The 20,456-nt window shown below is 34.2% G+C and overlaps 1 protein-coding gene across 1 annotated transcript in view; it reads left to right on the top strand.

The window, feature by feature from the left end:
• Window positions 1-20,456, top strand: part of LOC140440103 (uncharacterized) — a 41,259-nt gene that overhangs the window by 5,485 nt on the left and 15,318 nt on the right. Inside the window, exons 5-11 of the mRNA XM_072530383.1 lie at window positions 3,667-4,758; window positions 7,342-7,437; window positions 11,066-11,161; window positions 11,222-11,278; window positions 11,462-11,709; window positions 17,484-17,632; window positions 18,509-18,852. Coding sequence (XP_072386484.1) covers window positions 3,667-4,758; window positions 7,342-7,437; window positions 11,066-11,161; window positions 11,222-11,278; window positions 11,462-11,709; window positions 17,484-17,632; window positions 18,509-18,852 — 2,082 coding nt within the window. The remainder of the gene's footprint in view (window positions 1-3,666; window positions 4,759-7,341; window positions 7,438-11,065; window positions 11,162-11,221; window positions 11,279-11,461; window positions 11,710-17,483; window positions 17,633-18,508; window positions 18,853-20,456) is intronic.

Raw genomic sequence — 20,456 nt, 5'->3', positions numbered from 1 at the left:
GTGTATACAACATCAGCACTGTTTTTTATATCTCTAACTTTCAGGGACGCTGATAACAAATTTAATTTTGGGTTTTTTGTTTTTGTTGTTTTTTTTTTTAAATTAGCTGAACAAAGTATCATTTTTTTGTTCATTGTGACATTCTGAGGACACTTTATAGTACACTGAAAAAATATTCTCTCTCTGTACAATTGCGCTACAGCCCAAATCCGACCCTGGCCTCTCTCAGCAACTGTCTCAAGCATCCCTGTCCTTGGCTGCTCTCCAGTTATCAATATTTCTTCAGCATCAGTTCTCAATTCTCACCTCGTCTTGGTTTTCCTACTGGCCCACGCCATAGTTCTACTAAACGATCTACTAGGTGTTCGGTTATTATCCATTCTTAAGGTTAACTGCCGAGCCCAATCTTTGTTTGCTATAGAGGGTTCTTTGTAATACTGGTATAACTCGTGGTTGAACCTTATTCTGCACATACTTCTCCACTTTCAACAGTATTAATAAGGTATATATATATATATATATATATATATATATATATATATATATATATATATATGGATTCTATGATCTGTTTGGTCTATATAGGATCGTGGGCAGTCTGCACAACTATGATGACGGTCAGAGTCTTTGGGTTGAGATTGAGTGGGAGATTCATGTCTGGATGCTCCTATTGATGTGATTTTCACGGTAACCCTTTTGGATGAGGGCTTGTTTTAAACTAGAGAGCACAGCGGGTCTACTTGCATCATCGCAAAGGCGTATTGAACTGAAGACAAGGGTATTAATGGCTGAATTAATTTGTGAAGGTGGATGGTGAAAGTTGGCATGCAAGTAACAATTGGTATGGGTGGGTTTTTCGATAAACAGAGTGATGAAAACCTTGGGCTTGGTTTTTCTTTATGATAACGTGAGAAACGGTAGGGATGAATTAGTTTCCACCCCATCGGGAACTGGATACTAGGATGTATACCATTCAGTTGGGCTTGAAAAGACACCAAAGCATCCCTGCCATGGGGTCAAATGAGGAATGTATCATCAACATATCGTAGCCAACATGTGGGTTTGAGCATTGATGTGGATAGTGCTCAGGTCTCGAAGTCTTTAATTTACTTTAACTTTAGTTTAAAATACGTTTATTTTGATTTCCGTTTCGGAAATTGTTCGTAAAATAATAATCCGAATTGCAAATCGAAACATCAAAATAAAGTATTTTAAACTAAAATTGTGGTTAATTCCCAATAATAATAGTAAACTCCATCACGCCTTACATTAAAAGTTGTAATTTAATATCGATATTTGGTTAATTTTGATAGACTATTACGTGGTATACATGGTTATACAGAAGAAACACTAAGGAAGTCAATTTTTTATTTTCAAAAAAGAGGTAAAAGAAATAAATTAGACTTACTCACAATCTTTACTTCTTTTACCTCTTTTTTAAAATGGACTCACACAAGCAACATTCATGATTTTTATTTTCAGTTGAATCTTGATTCTTAAAATGCCACCAATTAGACGTAGCAACTTGAGTCGTAAAACTCGCAATGCTGCACGTCAAAGAAATATACGAGCAAAAGAAAGGAATATACGAGCAGGTAAAACTGACGAGCAACGCGAAGCGCGAAATGAAGTTGAACAGATTCGATGGGATTTAAAAATTCGACGTAGCAATGTCGCGCATAATCCCCATCGAGCAGCATTCGATTATAACTTGGCAATCAATAAAAGTTTACAGCAAATCGTTGCTGTGTGACAAAAGAACGTTGTTTGTCCACATTGGAAGGAATTTGAGTTTAAAGGTGAAGTCCCTGGATTGTGTTAAGCCAGTGGCCAAGTAAAATTGACGCATATACGAGGGTTGCCTTTTTAGTTTTGCATATAGCCATAAAGACAAAAAATATATAGAGTTAAAGTACTTTGTGGCCCACCAAGATGCACTTTTGCATACGTTCAAACCAATTGGTAAAACAGTTATTTCAGTCTTTAGTTTCCACCTACAAAATCGTGTTTTAAAGGCATCGATGGCTTCTGGCGACTGGAATCGCTATCCATGCATTGAATTCTTGATCTTTGGGAACGTAAAGAAGTATTTGGGGCTATACGGTGGATGGTTTAACAATTCGATGTTTTGAAGTTCCAAATTGTCCTGATGTGGGATGATTCGCCGTTGTGTGTTGCTTTGTTGGACTTTCGCAAAAACTTCTGGTAAAAAAACGGTCATATCCGAATCAGAAGTAACCGTTCTTCGATCTTCTAAATAAATTCTTGCCACATGATCAGATTTTGACACAAAAGTTGTGACCATTTTCTTTGATACATCTAGAACGGATCACTTTTGTTGGTTATTCCTCATTGAGAAACACCAGCACAGCGAACTGGCATTTATTTTCCGGTCGCTGGAGTAAATCCAAGATTTATCGCTACTAACAATACTAGAAACGTTTTTTGAGCTTCCTTTGTTGAACCGTTCCAATGTTTTTCTGTTGTAAATTGTCGTTTAATGATCACTTCCGTAAGCTTGTTTGACTGTTTTGTCTTAACGATACATAAGAGAACATTTATGTCTATACTTACAGAGATTTGCTGTCCCGATTTTGGAGCATGCTGTGAATACTTCGTACAAATCTTTAATAACTCTTAACTTTTTTAATTCAATAAACGTTTTTAATTCAAAATTCACTCAAATGCAACTTTTCGCATTTTTATGTTTAAGAAATTTATATCTTTCGACAGAAAGTCTTTTTCCTCTTTCTACTGCATTCTGACAACACGACAGTAACAATAAAACTTATTTCCTGCTTAAATTTGCAATCATTCTTTTGTTTATGGAGACATTTTATATCAGAAAGTTTCATTTTAAAGCGTCCAGCGTCTAGATACGTTAATTATGGAACATTGTTCGATACGATACATAGTTTATTCATAATATCTCAACGAATAAAAAGTGACTTTTGTTTCCCCTAAATGTTACTAAAAATTATGTAGCCAATTTTTTCTAACTTATGAGATCAGATGCTTGTTATACACTGCCGAGCACAAAATTTTGCAATACACATACAGTGACACCACTACACAAACAATTTACAATTGACGTTAAAACAAAATAGAAATAACTATGCTGATAATAGTTTTTAGGAATTAGGGTAAGGGGCCATTTTTATCTTACATGCTTATCAAAACAGCAACAACAATTTTTTTCAATCAATCTATTAGGAATCAATGTTACAACCGAAAATAGTTAAAAAAATATAATAATTTTAATTAGTGATCCAGAACGTTTTCTTGACCTACCTGCTGAAGTTCTTAAATCAAAAAGAAAAAGATCTTTAGTATGTCCATCGAAAAAACAACCTTAATTGCGACATTTGCAAAAATACCATATGTTTTCAATCTCTAAAAAATACAATATACTTATTAACGCAAGTGTAGTGGTTAAGTAGCATATTTATGTGTTTAGTAGTCACGGGTTAAGAAATCCCTCTAAAGTTGGAACAGTCAAGCACATTTAATTTCTTGTAAATGTAGAATATATAATTTCCGTAATCTATTCGGGCAAAATAATTATTAGATTTTTCTATTAATATCTTCATATTTACCTAATTATCAGTAGAGCAAAATTTTTAGTATACATTTCATATTAAAACTGCTTTTTTATTTTTTTTTTAGACACCTCTGTGGTAGAAAGTGAAAGTGATGAAGATTGTGAAGAGGTACAAGAAAAGCTTTTGTTGAGCCCTGCACATAGTGATGGTGGTGAACCCTTGAGCCCTGTAAATAGAGACTTATTAGATAGTGACGGTGAAGGAGAGAGAGAAGAGTCTGATAGACTGGACCAAGATGTTGATAATGATGAAACAGATAAGGCACCTGCTACTGAAAGTATCCAAAATAACGATGAAAGTGAGACCGAAAGTAACAATGCTACAGATAAGGATAATGATACAAACGATAAGACAGACATAGATAGAAAAAAAAATGAAGAGAATTGTGATAGTATTAAAAAAGGTGATGAAGAGAGCAGCAAAGATGATGAAGAAAGCGGCAAAGATGAGGTAGAAGATGCAAAAACTGTAGATAGATCTGATAATGAGAACTCGAGTGATATTATAGATAAAACCGAGGATGCTGTTAGAAAAGAAGTAGATGATGTTGCAGATGAAGATGAGACCAAAAAAGAAAAAGATAAAGGAGAAATTATAGAATCTGAAACTATGGACAAAACTGAAGAAGCAGCTGTTAAGGAAAACGAGAAAACTGTTTCTGCAGAAGAAAGCAAGGAAGCAGCTGTTAAGGAAAACGAGAAAACTGTTCTTGAAGAAGAAAGCAAGGAAGCAGCTGTTGGGGAAAACGAGAAATCTGTTGCTGATGAAAATGTAGAAGACGTTGAGAAAAAAGAAAACGATAAGAAAAACAACAGTGAAGATAAAGAAAGCAAGCAGAAAGATAAAGAAAAATCTGATGCGGAAGATACTAAAGAAGATAATGAGAAAAAAGAAAGTGGAACGACAAATAGCGGCGAAGAAAACAAAATCAGCCAGGAGGATAAAGAAACCAATGAAGATAAAAATGTAGAAGATAGTGATAAGGAAGCTAGTAATAAAAAAGAATCAAATTCTACAGAAAACGGTTCAGTTCAAAATAGTAAAGATGACAAAAATGACCAAAAGGTATCAGAAAAGGAAGGGGAGGAGGATGTCCATTTAAAATCTCTTTTAAAAGAAACTCTAATGAAACCTGTAGAAGATTTTAGGCCAGATGGTAAGTTAACTATATTAATGTATATTTTTTAAGAAAAATAGGTTTTTTTATTTTTTAAGTATGTCGAGATTCTTCTTACCATAAAAGTCCAAAGTACACAATAATTTTCTTTGTTCATTCTGCATATAAAATGAAAGATTCCATATTTTCTTCCTTAAAAAAATGTAATAAAACAGTACATATAATTTTTCATTTATAATAATCTTGTCTCCACATCGTCATTAAGGTCGTTATATTTGGAGCAAAAATTTAATGCAATAATTACATTATCCACTTACTCCAGAAACCTATATAAAAAATTTGGAAATAACCATATTATTTTATCTGAATTTGAGAATACAATTCGAAAGTTTTTAAGAAATTCATTGAGTTTCTAAAATGGCAAACTAGTTTCAGGTTGCAATTCTTTGAGTTTCGGTTTTTAGAGGCCCAAAGTTCCTGTTGCTCGATCCAGATATTCCGATTTAATTTTCATTGCATATCTTCTTGAAACTTTTTGTTGTCTAAGGGATCTTCTTAATTTTCTCGTTGACAAATTTAATATATCGTTTCAACAAAATGCGTTTGTTAATATCTTAAACTGTAAGCTTGTTGTACAATGGTTAAGGTAGGACCCGTAGATACACACACAGCAATAATAATACATATTTACCCTTCTTTTCATGCAAATTCCGATTCCGAATGGACTTGTTTAAAAACTATCCCTGTTCCCGATACAAGAATAGCACGTGCATAGTTCACACCCCTATTAGAAGGAATAACTACGTTGGTTGAATTTTTGTACTCTACTACATACTCTATCAGATTTAGTGGCAAGTGAACTCCATCTACACACTTTTTCGCATCGGTAAAGCTTCTGGGCCTATGAATGTTTCATTTGCGCCTCTCCTGGCAAGTAGATCCGCTTTTCCGTTCAATACCACCAGTATGTTCAGATACCCAGACTAAACTTCTTTACTTTTTTCGATTGGAATCCGATTCTGAAAACAGTTCCAAATTAACTTTGCGTCAATCTGATTCGATTCCAATGCCTTCAATGCCGCCGGGCTATCAGATATAATTTTTATAAAAATTTCCTTGTAGTCCCTCTTTATTAGTTACTGCAAGCACTTAGACTTTCAGTGAGACAGTCTTGGCTTCCCTCTGTATACTCCAGCTACAACTCTTTCATCGGTTTTGGAGCCGTCTGTGCACCAGCATTGATCTGCCATTATGAGATTCGTTCTATTCGACTCCCATTTGTCTCTTCCTGGAAAAAGGACAGTAAACGGCTTTTCAAAATTATATTTAAGTTGCATTGCATATGGTACCACTTCCAACTCTGGGTAATTTTTAATTATCTCTCCAGTTTTGATCTCGCTATCATTTAGCCATCCTTACTGGCATCTTATCCACCTTCGTATGCTTCTACCCTCACCTCCTCCATCCTTGTGCATATGTAATGGAGGAAGGTCAAATATGACGTACAAGGAAACTGTTGGAGTAGCCGACAGCGCTCCTGTTATGATTAAGCATGTTTTTGTTAAAGCTTATTCAGTTGGCATTTAGACCACGATACTAGTGCACCATTCATAATTATAGGTCTGACTAGTGATATATAGCAATTACATCTGTTTGGGTTTCATACCCCATGTTTTCCCACATATCCTTTGACATTACCAAAGAGAAAGCTTCGCTTTGCTGGTTATTCCTTCCAAATGGGCGTTCCATGTAAGCCGCTTATCTAGTATTACTCCTAGATATTTGACCTCATTCACTTTTGTGACAATTTTTTCATACAAAGCGGGCATCCAGGTGTTATCAAGGTTCCATTTCCTTGTGAAAACTGACTACTACAGTTTTACTAGGATTGGCAGTTTTTCCCTGCCACGCCACCTGTTAAGGATATTTAAATTCTTTGAAGTGTGCTGGATAGAACATTACCATATTTTCCTCTTACCATAATTACTAGATCATCCCCATAGGCCTACACTTCTACCAAATGTTTATCAAGGATTGAGGTCAAGTCAAGCACCAGGAGTAACCAGACTAGGGGAGAAAGCACTCTCCCTGTAAGAGGCACCCTTTAGTTGTTATAGCTCTCCTTGACGCATTACCAATTTCCCGAATTTCAAATTTGGTAATGCATTATTAGTTGAGTGACTGATTTTCTGAATTAGTTCGTCCAGTTCTGTTTCCATTGATTTTCCTTGTGCTGGTTTCTTTCCTTGTAGGTTGCCATTGATAGGATGATCCCTCAATGGCTCCTCCTTAATGTATCCATAATTTTTTTCTATCGCCTTCAATAGAAATTATATGAGACTGATTGATCTGTAAAAATCTTTGTTAGAATTGGTCATAAGATGTCCATTCCTTTTTATAGTAGGCAATAAATATTCTCCGATTTGGTGTTTGAATGGGGTAAAACAGTATTTTTGTTAATGGTTTTATATTGAATGTGATCAAATATGTTGATTTTTTTCGATTGCCAGTCATATTTAAAGAGTTAAAGCTTTTATAATAATAGCAAATTCTTAAAAAGCAAATTTAACCAATACCAAAATTAGAGTACTATTTCTATTCTAAATAATTTGTTAATTGTAGATGATGATATTGATATGGACGAAGATTTTGATCCTTCACTTCTTATGCCGGAACTCTCCATGGAAGTAGAAGAAGCACCTGTTATAACACATAGTGGTAATTTTATTTTTATTTGTTTATTTATTTATTCATTAATAATTATAATATTAGTGTTGTGATATTTTTCCACGTTTATCAACAGCAGAGTTTGGGCCACGTGGGGTGGGAAAATTTTGAAAACCGAGGAAAAAGTGGCATGATTTGATGTACTACCAGGTGTTACAGGTGGACAGGTACGACAGATGGCATTTGTCTTGTCAAAACGTTCAAACATCATCCATCAAACTCCAAATGTCAAACGTCATACGTCAACTGTCACTTCTGAAAGATTTGTATGCAACGGGAATACGCAACTGACGAGAAGATATGATGAAAGCCCGACGAAACCCTCTGTTTCGGGAAACATTTTTCCCAATGTTAACCAATACCTGAGTACTGAGGTCTTAAAACCTATTTACAAGAAAATGAACAAAGTACATTACGAAATAATTTATATATGTGAACAACTGTCTTCCTTTCAGACCTGGTGTACATTGCAATGTACATTAAGTTTGGGTAATCCTATTGACTAAGATATATTATATTACCAATTGTATAAATCAGCGTATTTACAGTTATAAGCAATTTCCGGCAGACATAAATAAATCAGTTGCTCTTTAGCTATCGTATTAAACGTATTGTGTTACTTTGAAAATTATTAGTCATGTCGACGTCAATTCAAAGGAGTAAAAATTCGTTTTATTTATAGCAGTTTTTACAAATTATCAAGCAATAAAACACTGAAAACTTTTATTGCTTGATAACATGAACTTCCATCAAGTAATGGTCTATTCCACTACATATTTTACAAATTAATAAAATGTATATGACAAACGTTTTAGAAAATGTCAGAATTAAGTTATTGGTTTATAAAATATATATTTTCGTTTATATTTTGTTAAAAAATAAGATTTAATGTTGATTGTACATTGTAATTGCATCAGGCTTTAGTTCAAATATTATTTCAGGTTATAGTCTAGAAGACCCACGTGAACTAAAGATATTGACACATATATTCAATAGGTACTGTACAAATAATAGATTTCAGAGACCACGGTTTACACCAGATAAATACTTCAGTAAACAGAATAGAGGACATACTGACGAAGTGGTTAATGCAGAAGGATCAGTCTTGGTAAAATGGCAAGACGCAATTCAGTCGTTGTTGGATAAAATTATATGGGAAAAGGCATTGAGGACACAGTGAAGAGATGAGACAAGGCCAAGAAAAGATTCATAGATATTCAGAGACCAGAGACCATCGCATTTTACAATAAATATATGGGTGGTGTAGACTTGTTGGATCAGCTTTTGTCGTATTACAGAGTGTTGATCTTTCACGCATTTGACCTTGCTTGTGTGAATAGTTGGCTAGAATATAAAGCCTTTATGTAAACACAGAAGGCTAACCCTAAAGATATCCTTGCTCTACTGCATTTCAAAATGAAAATTGGTGAAACTTTAGTTGTTATGGGTAAACCTGTAAACAAAAGAGGTCCTGGACGTCCACGTAGAGAAAATTCGTCTCGATAGTCGACAATTCCTAATACAGTAGAGCTTCAAACGACAATCGAACGACCGGTTATCCGAACTCCTGACATCCACAATTTTTACAAGACGCTGATTCATTAATTCATTGTCACTCGGTATTTAACATAGATAAGAGGGTGATTTAATATTAATCAAAATAGTGTATGCCTCACATTCTTGAAATTATTGTCGCTTATAAATATTAGTATATATGTATTACACCTCTGAGTAGCCGATAGGCAATAAACGAAATTTTGTCGCGTCAAAAGCAAACACTTCTTGATATAAAATGCCTAAATGTAAGAGTGCTGTCCTTTCTATGAAAGATAAATACGATATTAATAAATTGTTAGAGGAAGGTGAATCTGCAACCAAGTTATCCAATGAGTACAAAGTTGGTAATTCTACCAATACAAACATAAAAAAACAAAAGACGAGCATAAGTAACTATGTCCCAACTTGATTCTTCTGATGGATCCACAAGTCGTAAAACTATGAAACTTGCCTCAAACACGGATTTAGATGATGCTGTATATAGTTTAATCAAAAAAGAACAAGGAGAACCTATTTCTGGTCCGATTCTGTGTGAAAAAGCAGTTCAATTCAATGAAAAACTCAAAGGTTCTTCAAATTTTCAAGCAGGCAAAGGCTGGTTAAAACGATTTAAGTCGAGACATGCCATTGGTCAGCTTCAAATACAAGGAGAAAAACTATCTGCTGATTCATCAGCAGCATAGTCATTCAAAATAATACTAAGTGAATTAATTACTGAGGGAAGAAAATTACCTCACTCGAAAACGTTTACAATGCAGACAAAACTGAGCTCAATTGGAAAGCTTTGCCATGAAAAACTCTAGCGTCATGGCGTGAATTAGCAGCTCCTGGATCTAAAATAAGCAAGGATCGTATCACTGCCTTAGCTTGTGCTAATGCTGTTGTAAACACGTTAATATGAATGCGATACCTATCGTTTATACTTCGCAAAAGAGTGCTTGAATAAATAGTACAATTTTCACGGAATGGTTTGTAGCAACGTTTATACCCCCGTTAAAGCCCATCAATTAAAAAATGGTAAAAGAGAGAAAACATTATTGCTTCTTGAAAGCGCCCCAACTCATCCATCGTGTGATATCTTAAATGAAAAAGATGATTTTATAAAAGTCATGTTTCTTCCACCTAATGTGACTTCAGTATTACAGACCATGGATCAAAGCGTTATTGAAACTTTCAAGCGGTTTTATAGAAAAGAATTGTTACATAAGTTACTTTTGGAAAAGGAAGAGGAGGGAGAAGAAAACCTGATAAGAAATAATGGAAAAATTTGTTTGAAAGAAGTGTCCAACATGATCGAAGCAGCATGGAACAGTGTAAAAGAGCAGAACTTGAAAAAAGCGTTGAAAATTTTTGTGTTGAGTGGAAAATAATGAAATATTGGAAAAAAAGAGAATATGCAAAAGAAAAACGGGAAGATAAGTCTGAAATGATAGATATGCTAAAAAAACTCAATTGCGACGGATGCGATGAAGAAGTTTAACAAAGGATTGATATCGAGGATGATGATCCCGGGTACCAAATTATGCAAAATAGTGAAATTATAGAGCAAATGAATAATAAAACTGACACCACATCTAGCACCTCATCAACTGCGTTCAGATAATGAAGGAAAACGTAATTGGTGCTTCAGAAGCTTTTACTTGCTTGGATATGGCCTTGCGTTGGTTTGAAACACAAGCTGAAAGTGACCAGTATCAAATAACTTTAAAAAAAATTACGCGACCTAGCCGCTCGTAAACGGGTTGATGAATTAATTCGTTTTTAATTTTCTGCTGTAAACAAATACAATTTTTTTTGGTTTCTTTATAATTGAATCCATAATTCTTTTGATAGCTATGAGTAAATATTTCGTTAAATCACTTTGTTCTTCAGAACCAAATAGTTGATAACTTGATACATTTGGAACCAAATAAGTTAAATTAACAAGTTTTCACAAAAAAATTGTTCCACGTAGTCTGGTTTCACTCAGAACGATTCAAAACTAATACAATTGTTCGGGAAAGAGTACTACTTAGTGAAATTGCTGTGTAATACATGATAAAATATGGCTGTTCATTTTCAGATGCACCTGCCCCAGAACCTGACGGTAGCAAAAGTCCATTACGTCTATATGATCCGATATTTTCAACGTTTGTTGATGAAATTACCGGCGCAGAGAGTAATATAAACTGTCACTAATAACATAATTCTTTCTAATTTTTTTCTATTTTGTTTTTAGTTGATTTTAACTTGACCGCAGAAGAATTAGAACTTAAATCTAAAACATTTGGAGAAAGTAAGTATGAGTTACGATTAACCTTTATTTTATTGTTTCAAAATCTACACTTTCAAATTCGAATGTCAAATGTCAAACAGTGCCTTTTTATTTATGGATATTAAGGTAGTTTTACTATATAAATTTTCTTCATTAAATTTATTTATACTATAACATAATATACTTTTTATTAATATTTTACAGAAAATCCAGTCCAGTTAACTAAGATCCACTGTACTGCTTGCAACATCCATTTAGGCAGCGCCTTGGACGGCCAAGGTAACAGATTCGTTCACCCGCTATTAAAAGTTCTGATATGCAAAAAGTGTTACCATTTCTACACTAGTGGAGAATTCGAAAAAGACGAAGATGGAAGCGAATTGTATTGCAGATGGTGTGGACAAGGTGGGCAAGTTATGTGCTGTGCAAATTGCGAAATGGTTTTCTGTAAGGTAAGTTTTTGATGGTACATTTTTACTCTATAGATAGAAATATTTCGTCTGTACATCGTTATTTCTCTTTCCTTTTTCTATATGTTGATGTTTTAATTTATATACAGATAACGACATTGTTTTGTTGACCATAGGAATTAAGATTTATTGCAATCCCATCTCTAGAGTATATTTATTATAATGCTCTAAAACTAATTTTTTGGTTATTTTTTAGCCTTAATAGCAATACAAATAAATAAGTAAGTAAATAAGTAATATGCTTTATTGTCACTGAAAATTGTACAAATTTTATGGACAAAGCTTATAACAATAAGACAAGAAAGAAGAAAAAAAATCAGAATAAGAATCGTTTGTACTTTTAAATAAAAAAAAACAATAAAATTCTTCCAAACTTAAACATAAAAAATACTACCTAATTAAGAACCTACAAACTTTGTAAAATGTACCTAACAAAAAATAAAAATTAGGATAGTAGAATAATGAATAATTAAGGGCTCAAATATTCCACCTCCTTATGCTAAACAGTAACCAAATCTGTCATACAGATTTCTCCTCATATTTTGGAGTAGGACTGGTATAATGCTTCTGTTGGAAATAAACCTCCTGAAAATTAACGGTAAGGCGTCGAACTGCCCGAATGATGTCATTATATAAAAGTTGTAAATATTTGGGCCCATTTAGGTTTCCATCGATAAAAAATGGACCGACAATATGGTCGCCTAACATCCCAGTCCAAACATTTAACTTTTGTGCTTATTTTTCCGAGAATAATACCTTGCAACCGATGGATTGTGTTTTTTATGTAATGAAAATGTAGATTCGTCAGAAAATAAAATATTTTTTAAAAAGTGTACATTTTCATTCTGTTTATCCAACATAAATTCACAAAACTCCATCCGCCTAAAGTTATCTTCCGGAAACAGTTCTTGTGTTGGTTGTATTTTAAAACAGTGATACCCATTCCTTTTGAGAACTAGCTGGACAGTTCGAGCATTCACGTTAACTTCCCTAGCAATTTGTACACTATTGCAGGGTTCACTAGCTCCCACAAAAGCACAATGATCAATATCCCTGTTTTGACGCTCCTCATCGACAGGTCTAACACGTGGTTCATTACCTTCATGACACTTTTTACAACTGTTTACACATCCCGAAGTTTGAAAATGTTTAATGGTATTTTTAACTGTTGTAACATTTGGTAAGGGTCTATTTTCGAAGGCAACAATAAATAATTCAATTACTTCGCGTATCGAATGACCCTGAAAGTACCATGTTACAAGTTGCACTTTTTCTTGGACGGTATACAACGTAATAGGCATTTTATTAATTATTTGTTTATTATTTCAGAACTTGGTTTGAAATTTTTAATGTCAAATGTGATAATTACGACAATTCGTACCTACTGTGAAATGAATATAGAGGGGGAAACGTGTAACATGCCACAGCGATTGCCATTGTGTTTTATGGTCAATAAAACAATGTCGTGATCTGTATTAGTCTATCGAATGCGGTTCTTAGAAATAACTATAATTATTATTTTTCGTCATAAATATCCCTATTGATGTTCTTGATATGTATATATTGTTATGTGGAATTCCTCTAGTAAGTAGGCTTTGTATTATTAAATAAATGCAACATATATCGCCTTCAGTATCTTTTATTGATCTATACGAGGCTGTTCTGAAAACTTCTTGACCTAATAGTGAAAATCACAATTGATACTTTCAAATAAGTTTTATTTTTCAACATAATTTTGTGTTATATCGATAAATTTCATTCAGCGGTGTTCAAATGCTGTAATTTCTCTCTCTCTCTCTCTCTCTCTCTCTCTCTCTCGCCTTCGCCTTCTGCCTTCGAGGAACTCTGCAGCTGCATTGCAGCCTTTTTATCCGCTTTAGTAATTCGATTGTTATCAGCGCGAGTGCGTGATTATGAGAACTTACAGTGTACTTACTCCAATTTCTATGTGAGTACACACTCACTCATCTCGCTCACCTCATTCACTCACTCACCTCACTCAGTCACCTGACTCACTCACCTCACTTCAGTCTCTTCACTCACTCACCTCACCTCAATCACTTACTCTCCTCAATCACTTACTCACCTGAATCACTCACCGCACTTACTCACTCGCCCACTCACCTCACTCGCTCACTGACTCACCCACCTCACTCGCTCACTCACTCACCCACCTCACTCGCTTACTCACTCACTCACCCACCTCACTCGCTCACTCACTCACCCACCTCACTCGCTCGCTCACTAACTCACTCACTTATTAAAGCTATTGTTCTACGATATAAGCAGGATATCGCACTTGACTTTTTGTGTATTGCCACGAAGGTCGATTGCAGCCATTGTCTGGGGATTGTGGCACATCGATGGGCATCATCTGGTCCGGTATCTTTGCTTTTTTTATGTTTTTGATGGCATAGATGACTTCTTCCCGTAACATTGGCGGTCCTGTATCCTCTGTAGTTTCTAATGATAGTTCTTCTCTTTCATTTCAACAACCACAAGAATTCTTTAGCAGGGTATACATCGCTTGGTGAAACAATGAGATATGTGCCTTAATTGTAATGGTAATTATTTGTAGATACATTTGCCAATAATTTTTTTCCGTGCCAAAACTGGGTTTCAATTAAACAAGCCTTCGTAAATGTATCAAGGTGAAGATATGATTAATAAAATATCATAATGATTCATAAAATGGATTTTTAAACAATTTTATCGTTACAATAAGAAAATAATGAGAGAAATGTTTCATTATCAATACTTTCATTATTAATTAGATATTTTTCATTAATGTTTGTGATAACTAATCGGATATCGATATCGGTTAGATATTTAAAACAGACGTGTTCTTAACCCGGCGTTTGGCTAACTATACTACTAATGGCTACTAAAGGTCCGGTTTGTTAGAATAGTGCGCAGCGCACGGCATACACGTACAGCAGAATCTGTTGTACGCGACTCACGGCAGTTTTGGGTGAGTCGGTTTGTTAGATTAGTTCGCAAAATCTCGCGCTCAAAGCAAGTTTAGAAATTAGTTTCACGTTTGTCCTCTAGGTTGTACGTTTAGAAAAATGAATTCTCGCAAACTTAACGCAATAAATTTATTACTCCAAGAAGAGGAGGAAAAAGAAGAGTTGATGTCAAATCCAAAAAAAAAGAAATAAAAATGTAAAGGAAATTTTTTAATGTCGTAATACAGAAGGTGCTTTTAAATTAACAGTCGAAAAAAGATCGTTTCAAAATGAGGAAAAATTTCGAGAATATTTTAGACTTTCCAGAGATTTATTTGGAACTGTCTTACAATTTATAAGAGATAATATTACTAAAAAAAACCTACAACAGAAGACATCACTTAATTATTACAATAATAATAACTATATAAAAATTATAATTTCGGTATAGATGTATACGCTGTGAGCTCAACTGAACGTTTGCGTCTTTAATCAAATCGCAATTGATTCCAACGCACACCGTCGACGTACATTGCTATCGCTCTGCAGCCCGCGCAACTAAGCAGAACCTAACAAACCGTTATCATAGAGAACCATTCCTTTGATTTTGACGAACATACGCCGCGTTCGACTGACTGAGTTAATGCGTCGCTCACTGTTCTAACAAACCATAGCTTAACGTGTTTAGTAGAAAATCTGGCCAACAGATAGCCGTTGTGAGCGGGTACAAAAATCATTTAGGTACAAAACATAAAATTATTGTCTTCCCGTTAACGTAAAATTACGAACAATATAAAGCAAAGCTTATTTTTTAATTATATACAAAGTTATTCGCTATGGAGATCAAAGTAACTTTGGCATAATTGGAGAATGTTTTGCATACTAATACTCTAATACCGAAGGGCTCATAAATGGGACCTGCCCCGATCTACCATAATCGTAATACTCGAATAGGCTTATTACATTTATTGCAGTTATACCTAGTTTTTCATCGTTTCCCCAACTTGTTCGTGAATACGTTTACATAAGCCTCTCAGTAAGTTTTCTGAATTTTTTTTACGCGAAAATGACCTCCAAGAATTGAAAAACCGAGTTTTCTAAGAAAATCACGTTATTTCGAGTTATTATTTTCACGAAAAATAATGACACTATTACAGCAACATTCATGACCGCATAAAATACTGTCATTGGCCAGCGTTTAGAGTTTCGAGATACATCGTAGGTAGCATAGAGTCTATAAACCACATCGATGCCAACTTTTCTAGAATTATAAAAGCTAGTTATTTCCATTTATTATCCCCATTACCTCGATCAATGTTTTGGTCATGATAAAGAGAAGACAGTACCAACACTACTTTAGACCGTTTGGGCATGTGTGAAATAAGTTTTTTTCATCCTATCTTTTTGGAATACAAACTGTATAGTTTACTTTGCAGTGCTGTATACTTCTTTTCTTCGCGTGGTTATGAAGTTTGGTGGGATTTCTTTATTATTTTTACCTGTAGGTGTTAATTTATGATTTTGTTGTAAATGTGTTTAGAAATAGGCCGCACGAATCTGTCTACAACATCTAAAGCTTTATTAATTTGCAAAAATTGCCCATCAGGCTGTTCACCGGGATAAATTTCAAAGTTGACAGTATAAAACTTTTTAGAATCGACCAAAGGATACATTTTTATCCCATATTTCGCAAGACATGACAGTACTAAAAATTTTCACACCAGTACCATCGATTTCCCACAAGCCACTCAAATTTTGGTGATTAGAATTATTGTGTCCGGCTAAGTACCATAAGCCGAACAAATCTAATAATTCATCTACAGTTATCTTTTTTAATAAATACTGAAGTAACTGTTTATTGTTAGACAATTCGTGTCTCTTTTATTTTGGTATTAATACGACAACGTATTTGTTCCAACATATTATTAGTTATAAATAGTCCCAAAATTCAATATTCATAATGAGGGTATTAGATTTTTGTTTTGATACAGGGCAGCGACAACCGCTGATACGTATTTCGACCTCCTTAGGTCTCGTCAGAACGGTATAGTCACTGCTCTGAACCAAAACAAAAATCTCTCCCGTCCTAGACAATAGTTATTAAAATAACTATATACGGACGTAACTACGCCATCTAAAAACAAAAAGAGAAATCAAACGATCAAGCTGTTTGTTTCACAAATTTTAGGAAACACAGTGGTAAAAATTTGAATTCGGTTTCGCTAGGTAGAAATCGTTTGATTTCTCTTTTTATTCAATATTCAATTTCGTCAATTCAACGTTGGTCGATGAACTGTACTGTTCATTGTCACTGGTGTTAGCTTGTTTAAATAAAGCTAGGAGTCCTCTTTATTCATTTTCGTAAGAAATGATTCGTAAAATTGTGAAAAACTATATGAAATGTATCAATAAACAATAAAAAATAACAAGCACACTGTATTTATAAATGTTGCGTGGCCATTGTTGCTGTGTATAACTTGTGTAAACTACGATGTAGCTGCAGTGATACTAAAATGAGTAGATAGTATGCTCAAAGAGGTCAACGATGGCAGCTACTGTGAGCGGCTAGTAACGCGTGCGTTTTGCTTTAAAATTATTACGGTTTTAAAATCCGTCAGTTATTAGAAAACCGCCAACAATGACGCAGGGTTAAAACTTATCTCCTATACGTTGAATAACAAGGCCCAATAATAGTAACCTTCATTGCTACGACTCCCAAGCTGCACTAGTGGTATTAAACGAGTGAAATATTTTACGAGGCCAGTATTTATAGAATACTAAAATTATATTATTTATTCCGTTTTTTAGAAATGTATCCGAATTAACTTCGATAGAAGAAAGCTAGCGGAGATTCAGAAAAGTGACGATTGGACGTGTTTTAGATGCAATCCATCACAACTGATCAATCTTAGGGTACACTGTGCTGAATTTATGGAATATGTACAAAGAGAAATGAGGTAAGTAAAATACACATTTTAAATAATAAGCTGCTAAATAATATATTATGTAAAAAGCAAAAGATATCTCATATTGTTTCAATAAAAACAGCCTAAGCTTCTAAAAGACAAAAAGTAGATCTAATTATTCACCAAATTCTTTTTTTTTTTAATGGGGTCTATTCTAAATCCGTCCTTGTCTTAGGCTTGTACATTTCTCTTGTATGTTTTATGTGTATAATCCTAGTATACAGTTTTTAATCTATTATATTGTAACACAACAAATGATGGACAGTGTTTAAGCACACAAAATGAACAATAACTCTGAAATTTTAACTGGATACTCTTGAAGAGTTATGGACTGACAGTTTATAGAGAAAATTAAAGATTTTTTTATTGCCTTCTTGTTCATTAAAAATATTTTTTATAATCGACTATAGAACGACAAAAAAATACAGGTGTGTGATTCATTGCTTACGGTTTCATATATTCAAACGCAATAAAATATTTTACTACCGGGTATTAGAACGTTTTAGTGAAAATAGAAGATTCGGGTGTGTACATGACGGGTCAATTCGTTGTTTTTTGTATCGACTAGGGCGACGGATAGGAGCCAATAGGTATTAAAAGGTCTACTCATAGTATTTTTTATAAAGCTTGACCTGAATTAACTGACGAGAGTTTGGCGATTCAAATTGTGTAAAAAAAGGAGTCTAAAATGAAGAAGGGTTGAGGTAATAAATTGTAGAGATTTATGACGTAAAAAGAACAGGATAGAATATTATCATTTACAAATTCTGTCCTGTTCTGTAAGGGTAGTTTTGTAAAAGCTTTATTATTAATGGACTTTCTGATACTGTTCTGCTCAGTTGATATATGTATATATTTTTATTACAGAAACGCATCAAATGATGCAAATCCCGAAAATTTTATGAAGGTTGATCACTGTCAGTGTTGTATACCTCAAAAGAAAAAGGCTCCAGAACCCTCCCCGAAGGCAGAGACTGCTTCAACGAGAAAACGAAAACGATACGTTGAGCCAGATGATCCCGACTACAATCCACTTAAAGACAGAGAATCTCCACCGCCTCCAGGTTCGTCCACGCCGACTCAGCAAAAGATGCCCGTATTGACACCCAAACCTCAAACTGTGTTAAACTCAACTGTGGCAACAAAACCTCCCACATTAAGGCCTATGGTTACTCCGATAGTTAGACCTAGAATGCCTGTTACACCCGCAGGTAAATTTTTTGTCTTAATTTAGGCCGGAAACGTTAGTGTCTTGTTTAATTACTCATTAAATTATGTCAATGTCAGTAGATTGTTAACACGTTTAGCAAGATTTGTTTTAACACGTCCATTGCCACCTGAATTGTTCAGTTGACCTCCATGGCCAGTAGAATTTTTTAGGAAACTAATAGTAAATATTCAAACAAGTGGTTTTTAATATATTTTTATTAAAAACAATACTGCATGTAATTGAGCTGAATACACATATAATATGTGTACATTAATTTTTAATAAGTATTTTATTGCTGGTAATTATTAAAACAGTCTACATAAAAACCAGGCTTTCCACCACAAGAATTGAAAATACAGTTTTGAATTTCTTTTATTCTGACTTCTATACACTTCACACTCTTTTCTCACAATTCTTTTACTAACTTTTGAATTCTGATTTAATGGCCGATCTTTTTCTTCCACAGTTTTTTCTCTTATACGTTTATGTTGGTACCAAGGTATTTGCAGCTGTTTATTCAATTGGTTGTTGGTTAACCAAAAGCCGTGTATTTAATGTTTCGCGCTTACTGACTACCATGTACTTTGTTTTTTTCGTATTGAGATCAACTCCATGTTCTCTACTTATATCTTATATGCGCGACATTATTCTTTGCAATCCATTTAAGCTATCTGCAAAAACTACTGCGTCGTTGGCGTATCTAATGTTGTTTAGATGCACTTCCTTTAATTAATATGCCTTCCTGTAGTTCTCCCAGTGCTTGTTCGAAGATATGTTCAGAGTATCTGTTAAAAATAACACAGAGGACAGAATGCCATCTTGTCTCACTCCTCTGTCTATGAAAATTGCCTCTGCCAACTTTAATGTTGGCAGTTTGGTTGTAATATAAATTATATATGATTCGTAAGTCTAAAAATGCTCTAAATCATAACTGGTGCCCCTTGGAATGTCTCAAACCAAACTATACATAATGATATAAACATACCATATGTAACTAAAATGATAACACAATAAATACCTACACCGCGTTACAGATTACGCCAAAAACCATCTAATACGAGAACTATTCAACCAACCAGTAGAAAGAAAACTTGAAAAGACTATTGCCTGAAGGCAAGAGTCAAATCTTCTTACATCATATTTGGATAGGTTGGATGGAACAGAAGTGATCCAAGTGACATTTTTGTTTATTTTGCGTTAGACCCATTTCTGACCTCCACGATACCGACTTTAACTTATTGCAGAACTAAACCACATCACATGTTATTCTTAATACTATAATACCTTTGGTACCTATTTCTGTTGTATGAATTTATAAAATTGTCTCGGCGCAAAAGTAATCCATGTACGCACATGCTCTTTGGATCACTTTAACTCTGTTGTATGCTGCAGACAGAAGTGATCCAAAGAGCACGTGAACGTAACCTCTCTCCGTGTAATTTATTGACGGTCGAACTTGTCAGCTGCTAATTGTTAAATTGTTTGATTTGAAGTAAACAGTTGATAAACAGCATAAAGTAAAACAGCAATAATTTGTAATTATTAGATTAGAACCCTACTTAATTTTACAAAGTCATGTGGAAGTACCAGAACACAAAAAATTGT

This window comes from Diabrotica undecimpunctata, chromosome 4 (genome assembly GCF_040954645.1).
Source record: "Diabrotica undecimpunctata isolate CICGRU chromosome 4, icDiaUnde3, whole genome shotgun sequence".
NCBI lineage: Eukaryota > Metazoa > Arthropoda > Insecta > Coleoptera > Chrysomelidae > Diabrotica > Diabrotica undecimpunctata.
This window is presented reverse-complemented; position numbering and strand designations above follow the sequence as displayed.